The sequence below is a fragment of the Cebus imitator genome, unplaced genomic scaffold, assembly GCF_001604975.1.
Source record: "Cebus imitator isolate Cc_AM_T3 unplaced genomic scaffold, Cebus_imitator-1.0 Scaffold264, whole genome shotgun sequence".
In the NCBI taxonomy this organism is placed as follows: Eukaryota; Metazoa; Chordata; class Mammalia; order Primates; family Cebidae; genus Cebus; species Cebus imitator.
This window is the reverse complement of record NW_016107579.1, coordinates 757,155-775,223: the sequence shown is the minus strand read 5'-3', so window position 1 is coordinate 775,223 and position 18,069 is coordinate 757,155. Positions and strand designations below refer to the sequence as shown.

General features: G+C 40.8%; 1 protein-coding gene across 1 annotated transcript in view; it reads right to left on the bottom strand.

Annotated features, from left to right (window-relative positions):
- Positions 1–506: 506 nt before the first annotated feature.
- LOC108283709 (5-hydroxytryptamine receptor 5B-like) overlaps positions 507–18,069 on the bottom strand; it is a 29,056-nt gene continuing 11,493 nt past the window's right edge. The window contains 1 exon segment of the mRNA XM_017500228.2: positions 507–1,185. Within this exon segment, the coding sequence (XP_017355717.1) occupies positions 850–1,185 (336 nt within the window). The 3' untranslated portion in view covers positions 507–849.

Here is an 18,069-nt window from a genome sequence, read left to right as displayed (position 1 = left end):
TATGGCCAAGATGATGTAGTCCATGCCTTTGGATTCCTATACTTCTGGGCCACATTTAACATTTTCTGGAAGGCTACGAGTCACTATGGCAGTTTTGGGTGGGGGTGAAGGATTGTTGGTTTTGAGTCCTAACATGGGCATCATTTTTCCCGTCTTGGTGTCATATGCCTGTGTGTACACCACAAGAATGATTCTGAGCTAGAATTGAATTGCCTGACAAGCTCTAAAAAACACTGTTGCCTGGGGTTGCACCTCCCAGAAATGCCAATTTAATTGGCTTACAGAGCAACCTGAATATCCAGAAGCATCTCTCACTGATGAAGGACTCCTTATCTTCTCACAAATTGGGATACACTGTCCTACTGGGAAAGCATAAGAGGCTGGGGGAGATAAGTAAGGTTGATAAAAGATGTAGACAGGGCTCTTCTCAGAAAGAAGGAAGTCTCTTGAGTGCTGAGAAGCCCTCTCTGAGGAATATACTATTAAGAAAGGAAAAGCAAATCAGCTTCAACTCTTGCATCCATTTTAAACAATCAACAGTAGCTGCCTAGAGGCTGTCCTGGAAAGGATTCTGAGATGGAGTTGTTGCTCAGTGGGGGGACAAGCCATGGCCGACTGGCAACGTCTGCCATGCACATGGGAAGAAGGCATAGTTACAACCCCTGCCAGACCTATGCTGTCTTTCTTGAGAGCCTGGGCTCTGCTGCTTCTACAGTCCAGGCCCAATGGTATAACTCTCCAGACAGCATTAGCACTCAGCTGTGGAGGGAAGGATCTCAGATCACTGATGAAAAAGTCCAAGTTTCCTTCCTCCTTACAACTCTACCCATGTCTCTCTAACCCCTGTCTTCATCTCTGCTTATTAAAGAGGCTCTTGAAGGCATTGTTGTAGTTCTTGTTAAAAGCTGTGTAAATCAGGGGGTTGAAGAAAGAATTGGAGTAGCCAAGCCACAGAAATATGCTTTTCCAGATGGGGGGCAGGCTGCAGGCACAGAGTGGGCTGATGAGCTCCGTCAGGAAGAAGGGGATCCAGCACAGCACAAACACACCGATCAGAATTCCCACCATCATGGCTGCCCGCTTCTCCTTCTGCTCCCGCCAGGAGTCTCCACTCGCCTGAAAGGCCATTGTTGCTCTGCAATGTGCGGTGAACACCATTTCAGCCTCATCAGGTGCTTCCTTTACCTTAGAACAAAGAAAATATGGAATTAAAAAATAAAACAGAAAAACAGGGAAGAAGCTGAACAAACCAGAAAGTCAACAGCTCCTCTTAGATTTGTCAGAGAAGTCAGGTCACAGTGCTAAATGCTGCTCCAAAAATGGGAGAGTCAGGTGAATACAGAGAATCACAGCTTTCCAGAGCAAAAACCCACAAGCAGAAACTTCTGCAGGAACCACTGCTGGGGTGAGAAAACGTAAACTCTAACTGACAAATTGCTAGAGGCTCAGTGTGGAAAAATCTGACAGTTAAAAACTCCAGGAGAACTTAGACATGGAGGGGAGTAGAGTGTAGAGGTAGACATTTTTATGTTTTATTTTCTCCAGGGTCTCTATCAGGTCCACACAGTGAATACTGGAGAAAAATCACCCTGTGCTTTTGCCAAGGAGAAGGTAAAATATTCCATTTTGAAATACACCAAACCATTCTGTTCTTAATAGGGCCTACCCTTATGAGAATTAACTTACCAGAGCCTAACCTGAGAGGCTTTTATCAGATCCTAATATACCTGGGGGAAGGGAAATACCCAACTCCAGCCCCCTGTAGCCATTCTGTCCCACCTAAGGGGGAAGTACCATTGAGAAGCACTAGTGAAGTTTACAGTCCAGGTGCACAGGCTCTAAAACAACTGAGACCTAATCAGTTCTCAGTAGTCACATGACTACAGAACACTAGCCCTTCTCCCATACCTCGCCACCATATTAACTAAAGGCCTATCTTCACAGTTCCTTTTACCCAATGCATCATGTCTACCTTTCAACAAAAAAATTACAAGGCACACTAAAAGGCAAAAAACACAGTTTGAAAAGGCTAAACACACATCAAACCAGAGTCAAAGATAGCCTTGATGTGGGAATTACCAATGAATTTTTTGAACTATGATTAATATAACCACTTTAAAATAAAAAGTAGACAATATGCAAGAACAGATGAATAATGTAAAGCAAAGAAACTGAAATTCTAAAAAAGAAATTTTAAAATGTTAGATATCAAGACACCAAAAGAAGACTCTCCTCTCATAGATTCTTTAGTAGACTGGGCACAGCTGAGGAAGGAACCTCTGAGCTTCAGGATATGACACTAGAAACTTTCGCAACCTAAATAGAAAAAAGATTTATAAAAATAGAATAATCCAGAATGGTAAGACAACTACAAATGTTGTAAATACACTTAATGAGAATACCAGGAGCAGAACAAAGAAAGGAACATAAGCAATATTTGAAGCAATAATGACTGAGAATTTCCCTAGTTAATATCAGACACCAAACCACAGATCGAGGGAGGTTAAAGAACACCAAGAAGAATAAATACCAAAATATAAAATACAGACACCTAGGCATATCATATTTAAGCTTGAGAAAAGCAAAAATAAAGAAAAAAAGTCTTGGAAGATGCCAAAGGGAAAACCTATAGGGTAGCAAAAATAAGAATTACATCTAGCATCTCTTCAGAAACCATTCAAGCAAGAAGACTGTGAAGTAAAATATTGAGTCCTTCTTTAATGAGCCATTCCAAGGCTTCCCAGTCTACAGGCAGTGGAAGCTGCATGTAACAGTTTCCGTTTACAGGAGATAATACTGACCCATCCACATCCTAGTAGACTATCATCAAGTCACCAGAGGAAGTCTAAATGATAAAACTTGGCATCCTGAAATCACCCCATGGATATTTAGCAGTCCCTTGTTGGGAGAGAAAAACATCACCAGAGCATGAGAGGAAATGGAAAGTGATTTTGTTGTTATTTTTCTCCCACTAAGCTCATTAATGGGCACTTTTCCAGCCATTTCTATGCTGACCTGAATGACCTTCCAGGCACTTGAGTTCCTTCACTGTGTAATGAAATTCCAAATCCTCGTTAAGCTATTCAAGTAAGGAAATTGATGGGGTAAGTTCAGTTCAAAGAGATCCTGGGGGAAGAGAAACAAAAGGAAGTCTGATTACATCGGTTCATTTAAAACACACCTGGCTCTACCACTGCAGCACTGAGCAGGGTCCACCTGTGCTCTGTCAAGATGCCTGTTTGCTAGAAGCCCTGTGTTCACAGCTTTTCAGCCTGAGCCTGGTACAGCCTGTGCAGAGTGATGCTGGAAGGCAATGGAATCTTTCCAGAAACAGCCCCAAAGAAAATGAGCCAATTGTGGGTGATTATTACTATTATTTTGCTAGGAGACGACTAGCTTGGTTTTTTCAGTTCAATGTGTAATTTCTATTAGAAAATCAACATAAACAAAGAAGAAGCAGTACAACTCCTGAGAAGCTGCTATGAAACAGACATGCGCTACATGCCTGCAATAGATGACTTTCATTCTTCCTTAAGAGATTATATTATCATCCCCGCTTCACAGCTGAGAAACCACTCTGAAAGGTTAGATACCTTGGTCCAAAGTCACACAGTTGCTTATTGTTAGAGCTAAAAGTCAAACTTGGGTAATTTAAAGGAGAGCCCACACTTTTAACCCCTGCATGTTATTCTGCATCTTTGAGTAAAAGTGATCAATCTGAATGGGTTCCTACAGAATCTATTTTTGGGGTCATATTTATGTTGGGGCACTTGCAGAATAAGTATCTATGGCTCCTCAGGCAATCCTGGGCCTCTAGCAACCAGCTCTGGGGGCACCCAGAGTCTCCCTCTTTCCTCTTGTCTCTCTGCAGCCTTTGGCCCTCAGTGCCCCTCTGCACACCTGTCTGATGACCACTCATGCTCAAGAGGCCTCTGACCCTGGATTTAGAATCTGCTCATCAGGAAGGTGAGAATATGAATTGTTGAATCCACACAACCAGTACTACCTGGGACTTTCTGGTTCTTTTGTAAAAGGAGAAGTGCTCTGAATACAGAGGTTGGAGAGAGAGAACACTATAAACAAGGCCACACAAGCAGGGAAAGGCAGAACCAAGGTGTCTGCCCAGTCTCCATGGTTCCAGGGCTGCAGGTTTCTTTCTGCCATGCTAAAACATGACCTAAAAGATGAGTTTTCTAAATGTCTTTATAGATTCTAGGGCTTTTCCATTCAAAATTAATTAAGGATCAAATCAGCCAGACAACAAATGCTCAGACCCTGACTGATCACCTGTGTGTATAGGAACAATGTACTGACATTTCTCATGAGGTCTCAATTTTAAATATTCTGTCCCACTATTCCCATAGGTACGGTATTGCCTGTATTGCCATACAGGGTCATTCTATGGACATGCTTAAGTTACAGTGTCAGGTGCGTTTACCTGATAATTTGGAAAGTCATTCAGCCAGTCTGATAAAAGATCATGGAGATGAGGATAGAGTCCTTTCCTTTGCTAGTATACATCCAGCATCCTCCCCACCTGCCACTTGGAGGAAAAAAGAACAAGCAATATCTCCCTTATATTGGAGGGCAAACATGTACTCTCTGAAGAGGCAGCTGAGAACTGGCCTGCCAGCCAGAGCCCCTCTTTATATTGGAGCGTGAATTTGTAGATGTCATTCAGAATATTGTGTCATGACAAACACTCTACAAGGGTAGGGACCTTGAGTATTCTGTCTACTGAAGAATCCCTAGCACCTAATGTGATGTATGGTATACAGTAAGTACTCAATAAATATCTATTGAATAAAGAAATGTGTAGGGGAGATAACTCTCTTGCAAGTCTCTTGCATTCCTACACATTTTGCTAGCAAAGATTCTGGCAGCCTTTGTTATAAACCAGTTTTTCAAGGATGTTTGTACAGCAAACAGCTCTGGAAGATAGAGACACTATCTCCCAGTGGAAAAGGGGGTAAACTTGTTTGCAACCAATTGTAAAAGATTCAGGCTTCTTTTTTATAATATAAAAAATATGTAATAAATAATACAAAAAATAAGAGCAGAAGGAACTGTCCAACACTAGGCAAAAGATTCGGGTTCCCTAACCTGGGAGTTCTCTGCTGTGATGCAAACCCATCAGAACCATCCACATCACTCCCGTGTGACTTTGAGTGAAAGGGGAACTGATCCATAGCTGAAGCTCACACTGTGTAATAAAGTTTTTCAACTCCAACCCAAGAGCATCATGTCTTCTGCCAGCATCCAGTAATGGCAGGCTGACTTGTTAGCCTGCAGGCAGAGTAAAATCTCAGACCCTTCATAGTTCTTGACATATGTCTAGCACTTGGCTAGGTGGCTCCACACACGGTCCTACTCAGTTATGATAGCAACTACCTAAGGAAGGAAGGAGGAAACCAAGGCTCAGAGCACATTAAAGATTAGCTCGACTTCCAAGCTGGGTCCCCATTTCTAATATCCTACCAAGAAGAACCTTACCTCTATCATAGGCTCATTGTGAGGACTGAAGGAGACCATGGTACAGAGTAGGCTCTCAGTAAAGGTCAACTTCATGGTTCCCATCTCCTCCCGCCCCTCTAAAAAATGCCAGCTGCCACAGAAAAAAATTCCAAACCTTCAATCCTCTAATGTTGTCAGACAAATGTCTTTAGAAGAAGAAATAATAGAAAAAAAAATCAGAAAGAAGGACAGTTCCTTAATCATTGGTGGAACCTACCACTCTGTGTTGTGACTACAAGGGTCACACACTGATTATAGTAAGATGCTTTATGAGGTTGGTGTCAGGGGACCACATTAATCCTATCAGCGACTCAAGCCCTACCACATCTGAGGAAAGGACATTGAGAACTTCCCAATTAAGCTAAAAGGCAATCTGGATTATAACTGGAATGTACAATTTCTGATCAGAGCTTGCAGATCAGTGGTCAGAACACCTCGGGCTTCATTCTCTCTGTCTGAGGTTTAGTGAGATAACCAAGCTCAGGTCTTATTTCTCTCTAAGGCACTTTAAAGAGATAACTAATAAAAATGCCCCCAAAGTAAACAAACAGGGCTGGCTTATTTTAGAGCCTAAAGGAAAATTTTCTCAGCTCTTTCTTAATGAGATTTTCTTGTAAAACCAAATTGAGAACACTGCTAGGCTTGAAGAAAATAAACTCTCCCCTTAGCGTAATTATAGGCACAACAGAATGTAGTCTTATTAAGCTCTTGGGTATGCTCATAACATAAAGCACAATTGCTACTGCTATTTGGAAAACATGGATTTATTTATTTATTTATTTATTTATTTGGTTTGTTTGGGAGTTTAGTCACCCTGCCATGGCTAAGGACCTCCTGGAGTTAATGCTAAGAAGGGGGAGGTGTAATCAAGTGTGGTAATTAAGGTTAAGTACATTTGTGTTTTCAGCTCTGATATCATGTATCTAAAACCATCCCCCTATACTACTAGAAGCTGATTCCTTGTACAGGGGGTGGATACAATGAGGATAGCAGAAGTTGTGTCTTTTTCACTATGCATTATTTAGCTTCAGTGTTCTGATATGTGCCTTACAGGGCCAGGGCTCCAGGACAGAAGACTACCCCTGCCTCAGAGAGTCCTAGTTAATACCCACCGTGAGTTCCTCCTCACAGGCAAGCCAGCACTACAGAAGGCTGAGCTTTCTCCTCCAGGGAAGGGCTTCAGGAATTGTTTAATGCAAATTGGGCAAGCTAGCAGCTATATAGATTTCTGGGTAACAAGTTCAAATCTTTCTTTAGTTTTCAAGGAATTCTGTGACCTACCCCAAAAAGTTAAGAAGCATGGAGTTTAGGTCTTGTTTTTCCACTGAGAAGTCCAATGTTCTCCAAACACTACACAGATATAAGAAATACACGATCCCTATACCATACTTCTTATACCCATTTTGTTTCTCTCGCTCTTCCTCCAATATTCCCTAACAATCCATTAAGAGAGAAAATAGACAGGGAAACAGTGGTAAAGAGGCAGGATGAACATAATGATGTAGGGGGAACAAGGAAGAACTTTATAGAGACTTAGAGAACCATGGATATTTCTGAAGGTGTAGGGAAAATACTTTATGCATCCAAGTATCTTTGAAAGTTTTCAGACAATTAGGTGCCAGTCTTAAAGGAATAAAACCATAGCCAGATGTTTTGTCATCACTGATACAATTTGATTCATAACATTTAATTTTCTAGAGTTAAAGTAACCTTGCAGTTTGGCATGAGAATGTGTTTGAGCCCACAGCTTTTTAAATAGAATCAGAAGAAGAGTGGTGATTTTCTACCACCCTCTTTTCATATCTGAGCTCAGGCTGAACCCAGCTTTCATTTTTGGTTCTATCCAGAAGCCCACCAGCTGCTGAGTCTTTCGGGTGATCCAGATTACAAGTAAGCATTGGCAAGGCAGTAAAAACATAAAGGGACTACAAGAAAAGGACACTACAAGAAAAGGAAGTTACAGGCCAATATCTCTGATGAGCATAGATGCAAAAATCCTCCACAAAATACTAGCAAACTAAATTCATTAAAAGGAGCAGTCACCATGATCAAGTGGGATTTATCCCTGGGATGCAAGAATGGTTCATCTTACACAAGTCAATAAATGTGCTATACTGCATTAACAGAATGAAAAACAAAATCATATGATCATCTTAATAGATGTAGAAAAAATCCCAGACAAAATTCAACATCTTTTCATGATAAAAATTCTCAACAAATTAGGCATAGAAGTAATGTAATTCAGCTCAACATGATAAGGGCCATATATGACAAACCCACAACTAATATCATACTCAGTGGTTAAAAAGTGTAAAGCTTTTTCTCTAATATCAGGAACAAGACACAGATGCCCAGTGTCACTTCTTTTCAACATATAATACTGGTGAAGTCCTAGCCAGAGGAATTAGGCACAAAAAAAAAAAAAAAAAAAAAAAAAAAAAAAAGAGAGAGAGAGAGAGAGAGAGAGAAGTAAAAGGCATCCAAGTAAAAAAGAAAGAAGTGAAAATCATGTTGTTAGCAACATAATTTTATATATAGAAAACCCTAAACACTCCACTAAAAAAATGTTGGAACTAGTAAGCAAATTCAGTGAGGTTGCAAGATAGAAAATTAATATTCACAAATCAGTAGTGTTTTTATACACTAACAACAAACTATCTGAAAAAAATTAAGTTTCATTTATAATAACATAAAAAATACTTAGAAATAAACAGATCCAAGGCAGTGAAAAATCTGTATGCTAAAAATTGTAAAACATTAATGAAATAAAGAAGATATAAGGAAAAAGTTATGCCATGTTTATGAATTAGAAGAACTAATATTGTTAAAATGTTCATATTAACCAAGTGATCTAGAGGTACAATGCAATCCCTATCAAAGTATCAATGTCATTTTTCACATAAATAGGAAAAAGAATCTTAAAATTTATATGGAAACACAAATGATCCTAAGCCAAAGTAATTAAGCAAAATGAACAAAGCTGGGGGCATCACACTACCTGATTTCAAATTATGCTACAAAGCTATAGTAACCAAAATAGCATGTGTGTTAGTTCATTTGCATGCTGCTATGAAGGAATACCCAAAACTGCATAATTTATAATTTAGAACTGACTCACAGTTCTGCATACCTGGGGAGATCTCACAAAACTTATAATCATGGTGGAAGGGGAAGAAAATATGTCCTTCACATGGCAGTAGGAGAGAGAAGTGCCAGCAAGGGAAATGCCAGACACTTATAAAGCCATCATATTTCATAAGAACTCATTAACCTGAAAATGGCATGGTGGAAACTGCCCCCATGATTCAATTACCTCCCATTGGATCTCTTCCACAACATGTGGGGATTACAATTCAAGATGAGATTTGGGTGGGGACATAGCCAAACTATATCATGCCATAACTGGCCCCTCCCAAATCTCATGTTCTCACATTTCGAAACAAAATCATGCCTTCCCAACAGTCCTCCAAAGTCTTAACTCATTTCAGCATTAACCCAAAAGTCCAAGTTCAAAGTTTTTCTGAGAGAAGGTAAGTCTGTTCTGCCTATAGACTTGTAAAATCAAAAGCAAGTTAGCTACTTTCTAGATTCAGTGGAAATACAGACACTGGGTAAATACACCCACTCCAAATGGGAGAAATTGGCCAAAACAAAGGGGCTATAGGTCCCATGCAAGTCCAAAATCCAATAGGGCAGTTATTTACCCTTAAATTTCCAGAATGATATCCTTTGACTCCATATCTCACATCTAGGCCACACTGATGCAAGAGGTAGGCTCCCATGGCCTTGGGAAGCTCTTCCCCTGTGGCTTCTCAGGGTACAGCCCCCTCTCAGATGCTTTCATGGGTTGGCAATGAGTGTCTACGGCTTTTCCTGTTGCACAGTGCAAGCTATTGGTGGATCTACCATTCTGGAAGGCAGCGCCCCAGTGGATTCTGTGTGGAGGCTCCAACCCCACATTTCCCTTTCGCACTGCCCTAGCAGAGGTTCTCCATGAGAGCTCCACCCCTGCAGCAAAATTCTGCCTGGACATCCAGGTGTTTACATCCTCTGAAATCTAGGCTGAGGTTCCCAAGCCTCAATTCTTGATTTCTGTGCACCTGCCGGCTCAACACCACATAGAAGCTGCCAAGGCTTGGGGCTTGCACCCTCCAAAGCAATGGCCTGAGCTGTACCTATGTCCCTTTTAGCCATGGCTAAAGATGAAGCAGCTGGAATGCAGGGCACCATGTCCCAAGGTTGCACAGAGCAGTGGGGACCTGGGCCCAGCCCATGAAACCATGTTTTCCTTCTAGGCTTCCAGGCTTGTGATGAGAGGGGCTGCCATAAAGGTCTCTGACATACCCTGGAGACGTTTTCCCCATTGTGTTGGTGATTAAGATTCAGCTCCTCATTAGTTACGCAAATTTCTGCAACAGGCTTGAATTTCTTCGCAGAAAATGGGTTTTTCTTTTCTACCACATCATTGGGCTGCATATTTTTCAGATTTTTTCGCTTTGCAACCTCTTGAGTGCTTTGTCACTTAGAAATTTCTTCTGCCAGATACCCTAAATCATCTCTCTCAAGTTCAACGTTCCACAGATCTCTAGGGTAGGGGCAAAATGCCTCCAGTCTCTGCTAAAGCATAGCAAGAAACACTTCTGCTCCATTTCCCAAGAAGTTCCTCATCTCCATCTGAGACCACCTGGACTTCATTGTTCATAACAATATCAGCATATTGATCAAAACCATTCAACAAGTCTCTAGAAAGTTCCAAACTTCCTCATATCTTCCTGTCTTCTAAGCCCTCCAAGTATCTAGGAAGTTTCCAACTTTCCCACATTTTCCTGTCTGTTTGAGGCCTCCAAACTCTTCCAACCTCTGTCTGTTACCTAGTTCCAAAGTTGCTTCCACATTTTCAGGTATCTTTAATAGCATCACCCCACTACCTCAGTACCCACTTACTGTATTAGTTCATTTTTACCCTGCTATGAGGAAATACCCAAGACTGGGTAATTTATAAAGGAAGAAGGTTTAGTTGACTCACAGTTCTGCATAGCTGGGAAAGCCTCAGGAAACTTACAGTTATGCCAGAAGGGGAAGTAAACATGTCCTCTTCACATGGCAGCAGGAGAGAGAAGTGAGAGCAGGGGAAATGCCAGACACTTATAAAACTATCAGATCCTGTAAGAAGTCACTCACTATCATGAAAACAGCATGGGGAAAACTGCCCCCATGATTCAGTTACCTTCCACTGGGTTCCTCATGACACATGGGGATAACAATTCAAGATAAAATTTGAGTGGAGACACAGCCAAACCATATCAGCATGGCACTGGCATAAAAACAGACACTTTGGCCAATGAAACATGACAGAGAGTCCAGAAATATATTCATGTATCTGTGGTCAATTGATTTTCTATACATGTGCTGAGAACACATAACGGGGAGAAAAACAGTCTCTTCAATAAATACTAGATATAAAATGAAATTATAACTAGGTATTTTTCAATAAAAACTAGATACCCACAGACAGAAGAATAAAGTTGGATGCTTATCTTACCTCTTATACAAAAATCAACTCAAAATATATTAATGACTTAAATGTAAGACCTGAAACTCTAAGAGTACTAGAAGAAAACATAGGGAAAATCTTCTTGACATTGATAGATGTATATATGTAATAATTTTGGGGATATGATCCTTAAAGCACAGACAACAAAAGCAAAAATAGACAAATGAGATTACATCAAACCAAAAAGCTTCTACATAGCAAAAGAAACAATTAACAGTATAAAGAGACAACTTACAGAATGAGAGAAAATATTTGCAAATGACATATCTAACATGGGGTTAATATCTAAAATATGTAAGGAACTTGAAAAACTCCACAGCAAGAAAACAACCTGATTAAAAATGGACAAAAGACTTCAATAGATACTTCTCAAAAGAAGATATACAAATGGCCAAGAGGTTTGTGAGAAAAAGAAGTGTCAACATCAGTAATCAGAGGATGCATATTAAAATCACAATGAGATATCACATCATATCTGTTAGAATGGCAATTATCAAAAAGACGAAAGAGAAGTGTTGGTGAGGATGTGGAACTAACAGAACGCTTGCAGATTGTTGGTGAGAGTTTCCATTAGCACATCCATTATTGAGAACTGTATGGAGGTTCTTCAAAAAGCTAAAAAGAGAATTATCTTATGGTCCAGGAATCCCACTTCTGGGTATTTAGTATGTTAAAGAGATATCTTCACCCCAATGTTCATTGCAGAATTATTCACAACAGCCAAGATATGAAATCAACCTAAGGGTCCATCAATAGATGAATAAGAAAAATGTGACCTGCATATATATACAATAGAATACTGTTTAGCTTAAAAAAGGAGGAAATTCTATTATTTGTGGCAACATAGTTGAACCTGGAGAACATGATGCCAATTGAAAAAGAAAAAAAAAAAACAGGGACAGAAAGATAAATACTTCATGATCTCACTTTTATGTGAAATCTAAAAAATCAAATTACAGAGGTAGAGAATAGAGTGGTAGATACCAGAGGCTGGATGGTAGGGGGTAGAGGGGCTAGGGAATGGAAAGACTTTGACTATATAGTACAAAGTTTTAGTTAGATGAAGGGAAAAATTTTTCAAAATCTATTGCACAGCAAGGTGCCTATAGTTAATGTGATGCATATTTAAAAACTGTTACAACATATTTTAAATTTTGTCACTACAAAAATAAAATATGTAAAGTGATAAATATATTAGTTTTCTTGATATCAATAAAATGTATGTGGATGTATGTATATATATATATAACATTACAGTACTCATTTGGAGGCAGAGCAAAGATGGCCAAACACAAGGCTTCATTTATTGTCCTCTCTGCAGAAACAACAAATTGAACTGTCCATATAAAGAAACACCTTCATAAGAACCAAAAATTTGGTGAGTGTATTAGGTTTCTCTAGAAGGACAGAACTAATAAGATAGATGTACATATGAAGGGGAGTTTATTAAGGAGCATTGACTCACACAATCACAAGGTGAAGTCCTACAATAGGCCATCTGCAAGCTGAGGAGCAAAGAAGCCAGTCCAAGTCCCCAAACCTCAAAAGTAGGGAAGCTGCTAGCTCAGCCTTCAGGATGTGGCTGAAGGCCCAAGAGCCCCTGGCAAATCACTGATGTAAGTCTAAGCGTCTGAAACCTGAAGAACTTGGAGTTGGATGTTTGAGGGGCAGAAGCATCCAGCACAGAAAGATGAAGGGAGAAGATTCAGCGCGTCGAGTCCTTCCATGTCCTTCTGCCTGCTTTTATTCTTGCCACGCTGGCAGCCGATTAGATGGTGCCCACCCAGATTGAGGGTGGGTCTGTCTCTCCCAGTCCACTGACTCAAATGTTAATCTGCTTTGGCAACACCCTCACAGACATACCCAGAACAGTATTTTGCATACTTCAACCCAATCAAGTTGACACTCAATATTAGCCATCACAGTGAGTGATCACAGTCTCTGGTTTTAACTTTATATCACTGAAAGAGGCACTGGAAGAACAGTCTTGAATTGCTGATGCCACCCTTCCGGCATCCCCTAGCAGTGGCTGTGTGATACGGAGAGACAATCTGTGTGCTTGTTAGAGGGAAAGTGCAGGGATTGTGGGACTTTGCATTAAAACTCTATGCTGCCCTGTCATAGCAGAAAGCAATGCCAGGAAGAACTCAGCTGATGCCTACAGTTGATGCCATACCAGTGGTCAGAACCTGAGTTCTGGCAAGTCCCACCACTGTAGGCCTAAAGTGTTCTAGGTTTCCAAATAAACTTAAAAGGCAATCTAGGCCACAAGAACTGTAATTCCTGGGCAAGTCCTGGTGCTTAGCTGGACTTTGGGGGCAACTGACCTAGTGAGAGACCAGCCAGGGCAGCCAAGAGAATGCTTGTGTCATGCCTCTGCAAACCCTAGGCAGCACAGCTTAGAGTTTCAAGAGAAACTCCCTGCCTTTGCTTGAGGAAAGGAGAGGGAAGAGTAAAGATGACTTTGTCTTATGGCTTGGATACCAGCTCAGCCACAGTAGGATATGGCATCAGGCAGAGTCCTGAGGCCCCCATTCTAGCCCCTAGCTCCTGAATGACATGTCTAGACACATCTGGACCAGAAGGGGACTTCTGCCTTGAAGGGAAGAACCCAATCCTGGCAGAATTCATCACCTGCTGACTAAAGAGCCCTTGGGCCATGAATAATCAGGAGAAATATAGAGGCAGTATGTACCGTAGGCCTTGGAGGACTCAGGGATGTGTTGGCTTCAGGTGTGACCCAGCACATTTCCAGTTGTGGTAGTTACGAGGAGAGACTCCCGCTTGAGAAAAGGAGAGGGAAGAGTAAGGAGCGTTTGTATTGCAGCCGAGGTACCAGCCAGTCCGAAGTAGGGGAGCGCACCAAGCAGACTCTTAAGGTCCCCAATTCCAGAACTTGGCTCCTGGACAGCATTTCTTTCTTTTCTTTTCTTTTCTTTTTTCTTTTCTTTCTTTCTTTCTTCTTTCTTTCTCTTTCTTTCTTCCTTCCTTCATTTCTTTTTTCTTTCTTTCCTTCTCTCTCTCCTCTCTCTCTCTTTCTCTCTCTCTCTCTCTCCCCCTCTCTCTCCCTCTCTCTCTTTTTTTTTTTTTAAAGTTCTGGGGTACGTGTGCAGTTCGTGCAGGATTGTTTCACAGGTAGACACATGCCACGGTGGTTTGCTACATCCATCCCCACTGTCATCTACATTAGGTATTTCTCCTGATGTTATCCCTCCCCAATCCCTCACCCCCTGCTATCCCTCCCCTGGTCCCCTCATCCCCCAACAAACCCCGATGTGTGATGTTCTCCTGCCTGTGTCCATGTGTTCTTATTGTTCAACACCCACTTATGAGTGAGAACATGTGGTGTTTGGTTTTCTGTTCTTGTATCAGTTTGCTGAGAATGATAGTTTCCAGCTTCATCCATGTCCCTGCAAAAGACATGAACTCATCCTTTTTTATAGTTGCATAGTATTCTATGGTGTATATGTGCCACATTTTCTTTATCCAGTCTGTCATTGATGGGCATTTGGGCTGAGCATTTCTAGACCTGTCCTGGGTCAGAAGAGAGACCATTGCCCTGAAGGGGGAGTCACAGGCGTGGCAGCATTGAACATAAGCTGACTAGAGCTTATGTTCTAGTCATAGGAGCCCTTGGGCCTTAGCGAATATTGGTGGTAGCTAGGCAGTACTCACCACAGGCCTAAAGTGGTGGTAGCCATGGCAAGAGATTCCTCTTCTTGTGGAAACTGGAGGGAAGAGTGCGAAGAACGTGGCTGTGTGGCCTGGGTGCAAGCTTGGCTGCAGTAGAGTAAAGCACCATGTAGATTTCTAAGGTTTCCAACTCCAGGACCTGTCCCCTGGACAGAATCTGTGGATATGCTCAGGACCTAGGAGAACTTGCTGCCCTGAAGGGCACAAGCCTATCTGGCTTCACCACCTGCTGATTGTAGAGCCCTAGGGCCTTGAGTGAAACTAGGCAGTAGCCAGGTAGTAGTTATTATGGGCCTTGGGCAAGACCTGGTGCTGTGCTGGCTTCAAATGTGACCCAGTACAGTCCTAGTGCTGGTGGCCACTGGAGTCCTTGTGTTACCCCATCTCCAGCTCCAGGCAGCTCAGCACAGAGAGACTTTCTTTGTTTGGGAGAAAGCGAAGAGAATAAGAGGCTCTGCCTTGTAATCCAGAGAATTCTTCCAGATCTTAACCAAGACCACCAAGGTGATATCTCTATAAGCTTACAAGAGCTACAGTGTTACCGGGATTGGGTTGCCCCCAATGAAGATATGGCTGTAGTCACTGAAAACTTAGATTACCCTTTGGATAATCTTAAAAGCCTTCCCAAGAAGGATGGGTATAAACAAACCCAGACTGTGAAGAATACAATAAGTGCATAACTCTTCAATGCCCAGATACTAACAAACATTGACTAGCATCAAGACCATGCAGGAATATATGATTTCACCAAATCAATTAATGCCCCAGGGACCAACCCTGGAGAGACAGATATGTGGTCTTTCGGATAGATGATTCAAAATAGTTCTTTTGAGGAAACTCAATGAAATCAAGATAACACAAAGAAAGAATTTGAAATCTCATCAGATAAATTTAACAAAGAGATTAAAATAAAGAGTCTAGCAGAATTCTGGAGTTAAAAAAATGTAATTGACATACTAAAGAATGCAAGGGTCTCTTACCAGCGAAATGATCAAGCAGAAGAAAGAATAAGTAAGCTCTAAGACAGGCTATTTAAAAATACACAGTCAAAAGTGACAAAAGAATAAAAAGAATGAAGCATGTCTACAAGATCTAGAAAACAGCCTCAAAAGGGCTAATCTAAGAGTTATTCATCTTCAACAGGAGGCAAAGAGAGAGATAGGAGTATAAAGTTTATTGAAAGAGATAACAGAGAACTTCCCAAACCCAGAGGAAGATATCAATACCCAGTACAAGGTTATAGAATACCAAGCAGATTTAGCCCAATAAGACTACCTCAAGACATTTAATAATCAAGCTTCCAAAGGTCAAGGATAAAAAAAAAGATCTTCAAAGCAGCAAGAGAAAGGAAATAACATACAATGGAGCTCCAATACATTTGGCAGCAGGCTTTTCAGTGTAAAACTTATAGTTCAGGAGACAGTGGTATGACATATTTATCATGCTGAAGGAAAATAACTTTTATCCTAGAATAGCATATCCAGTGAAAATACCTTTCAAACATTAAGAAGAAATAAAAACTTTACCATATAGAAATGGAGGATTTCAACACCGGACCTGTCCTATAAGAAATGCTAAAGGGAGCTCTTCAATCAGAAAGAAAATAGCCTGGGCACCATGGCACACGCCTGTAATCCTAGCACTTTGGGAGGCCAAGGTGGGCAGATCACTTGAGGCCAAGAGTTCGAGACCACCTTGGCCAACATAGCAAAAACAAATCTCTACTGGAAACAAACAAACAACAACAACAACAACAACAACAAAAAACCAGCCTGGAGTGGTGGCACATGCCTGTAATCCTAGTGTGAACCCAGAAAATCTGAGACAGATCTCAGTTAACTTAGGAAGTTCATTTTGCCAAAGTTGAGGACACACACCCATGACAGCCTCAGGAGGTCCTGACAATGTGTGCCCAAAGCCCAAAGTGGTCAGAGCACAGTTTGGTTTTATACATTTCAGGGAGATACAAGAATCAATCAACATATGTAAGATGAATATTGGTTGGGTCTGGAAGGAGAGGACAGCTTAAAGAGGGGAGGCTTCCAGGCTGTAGGTAGATAAGAGACAAATGGTTGCATTCTTTTGAGTTTCTGATTAGCCTCTCCAAAGGAGGCAATCAGATATGATTTATCTCAGTGAGCAGAGGGGTGACTTTGAGTAGAATGGGAGGCAGGTGTACCCTAAGCAGTTCCCAGCTTGACTTTTTCCTTTAGCTTAGTGATTTGAGGGCCCCAAGATATCCTTTCACAGCAGGTACTTAGAAGGCTGGGGTGGGAGGATCGCTGAAACCCAGGGGTGGGAGGATCGCTCAAACCCAGGAGTGGGAGGTTACAGTGAACCGAGATACTGCACTCCAGCCTGGGTGATAGAACAAGACTCCATCTCAAAAAAAAAAAAAAAAAAAAAAAAAAAAAAAAAAAAAAGAAAGAAAGAAAGAAAGAAAGACAGGAAGGAAGGCTGGTTAATAAGCTTTAAGAAATCACTGAAGGTATAAAATTCACTAGTAATTATAAGTACATAGAAAAGCACAGAATATTATAACACTGTGATTATGGTGTATAAACTACTCAATCTTGAGCAGAAAGACTAAAAGATAAACCAATAAAAATTAATAACTACGACAACTTTACAAGACATGGTACCACACAATATAAACAGAAACAACAAAAGGTTAAAAAGTAGGGGAACAAAGTTAGTTTTATTAGTTTTCTTTTTGCTTATTTGTTTGCTTATGCAATCAGTGTTAAGTTGTCATCAGTTTAAAATATTGGGTTATAAGATATTATTGGAAAGCCTCATGGTAACCTCAAGTAAAAAAACACACAACACATACACAAAAAATAAAAAGCAAGAAATAAAAACATATCACCAAAGAAAATCATCTTCACTAAAAGGAAGACCAGAAGGAGAAGACCACAAAACAACCAGAATACAAAACACAAAATGACAGAAGTCTGTACTTATCAATAATGACATTAAATGTAAATAAACTAAACTTTATAATCAAAAGAGACCAAGTCGCTGAATGATTAATAAAACCACAAGACCCAACAATCTATTTCCCACAAGAAATACACTTCACCTATAAAGATGCACATAGACATAAAGGGATGCAAAGATATTCCATGTAAATAGAAACAAAATAAATAAATAAAAGGCCGGATACAGTGGCTCACACCTGTAATCCCAGCACTTTGGGAGGCCAAGGTGGGTGGATCACAAGGTCAAGAGTTGGAGACCAGCCTGGCCAATGTGGTGAAACCTCGTCTCCACTAAAGATACAAAAAATTAGCCAGGCGTGGTGGTGT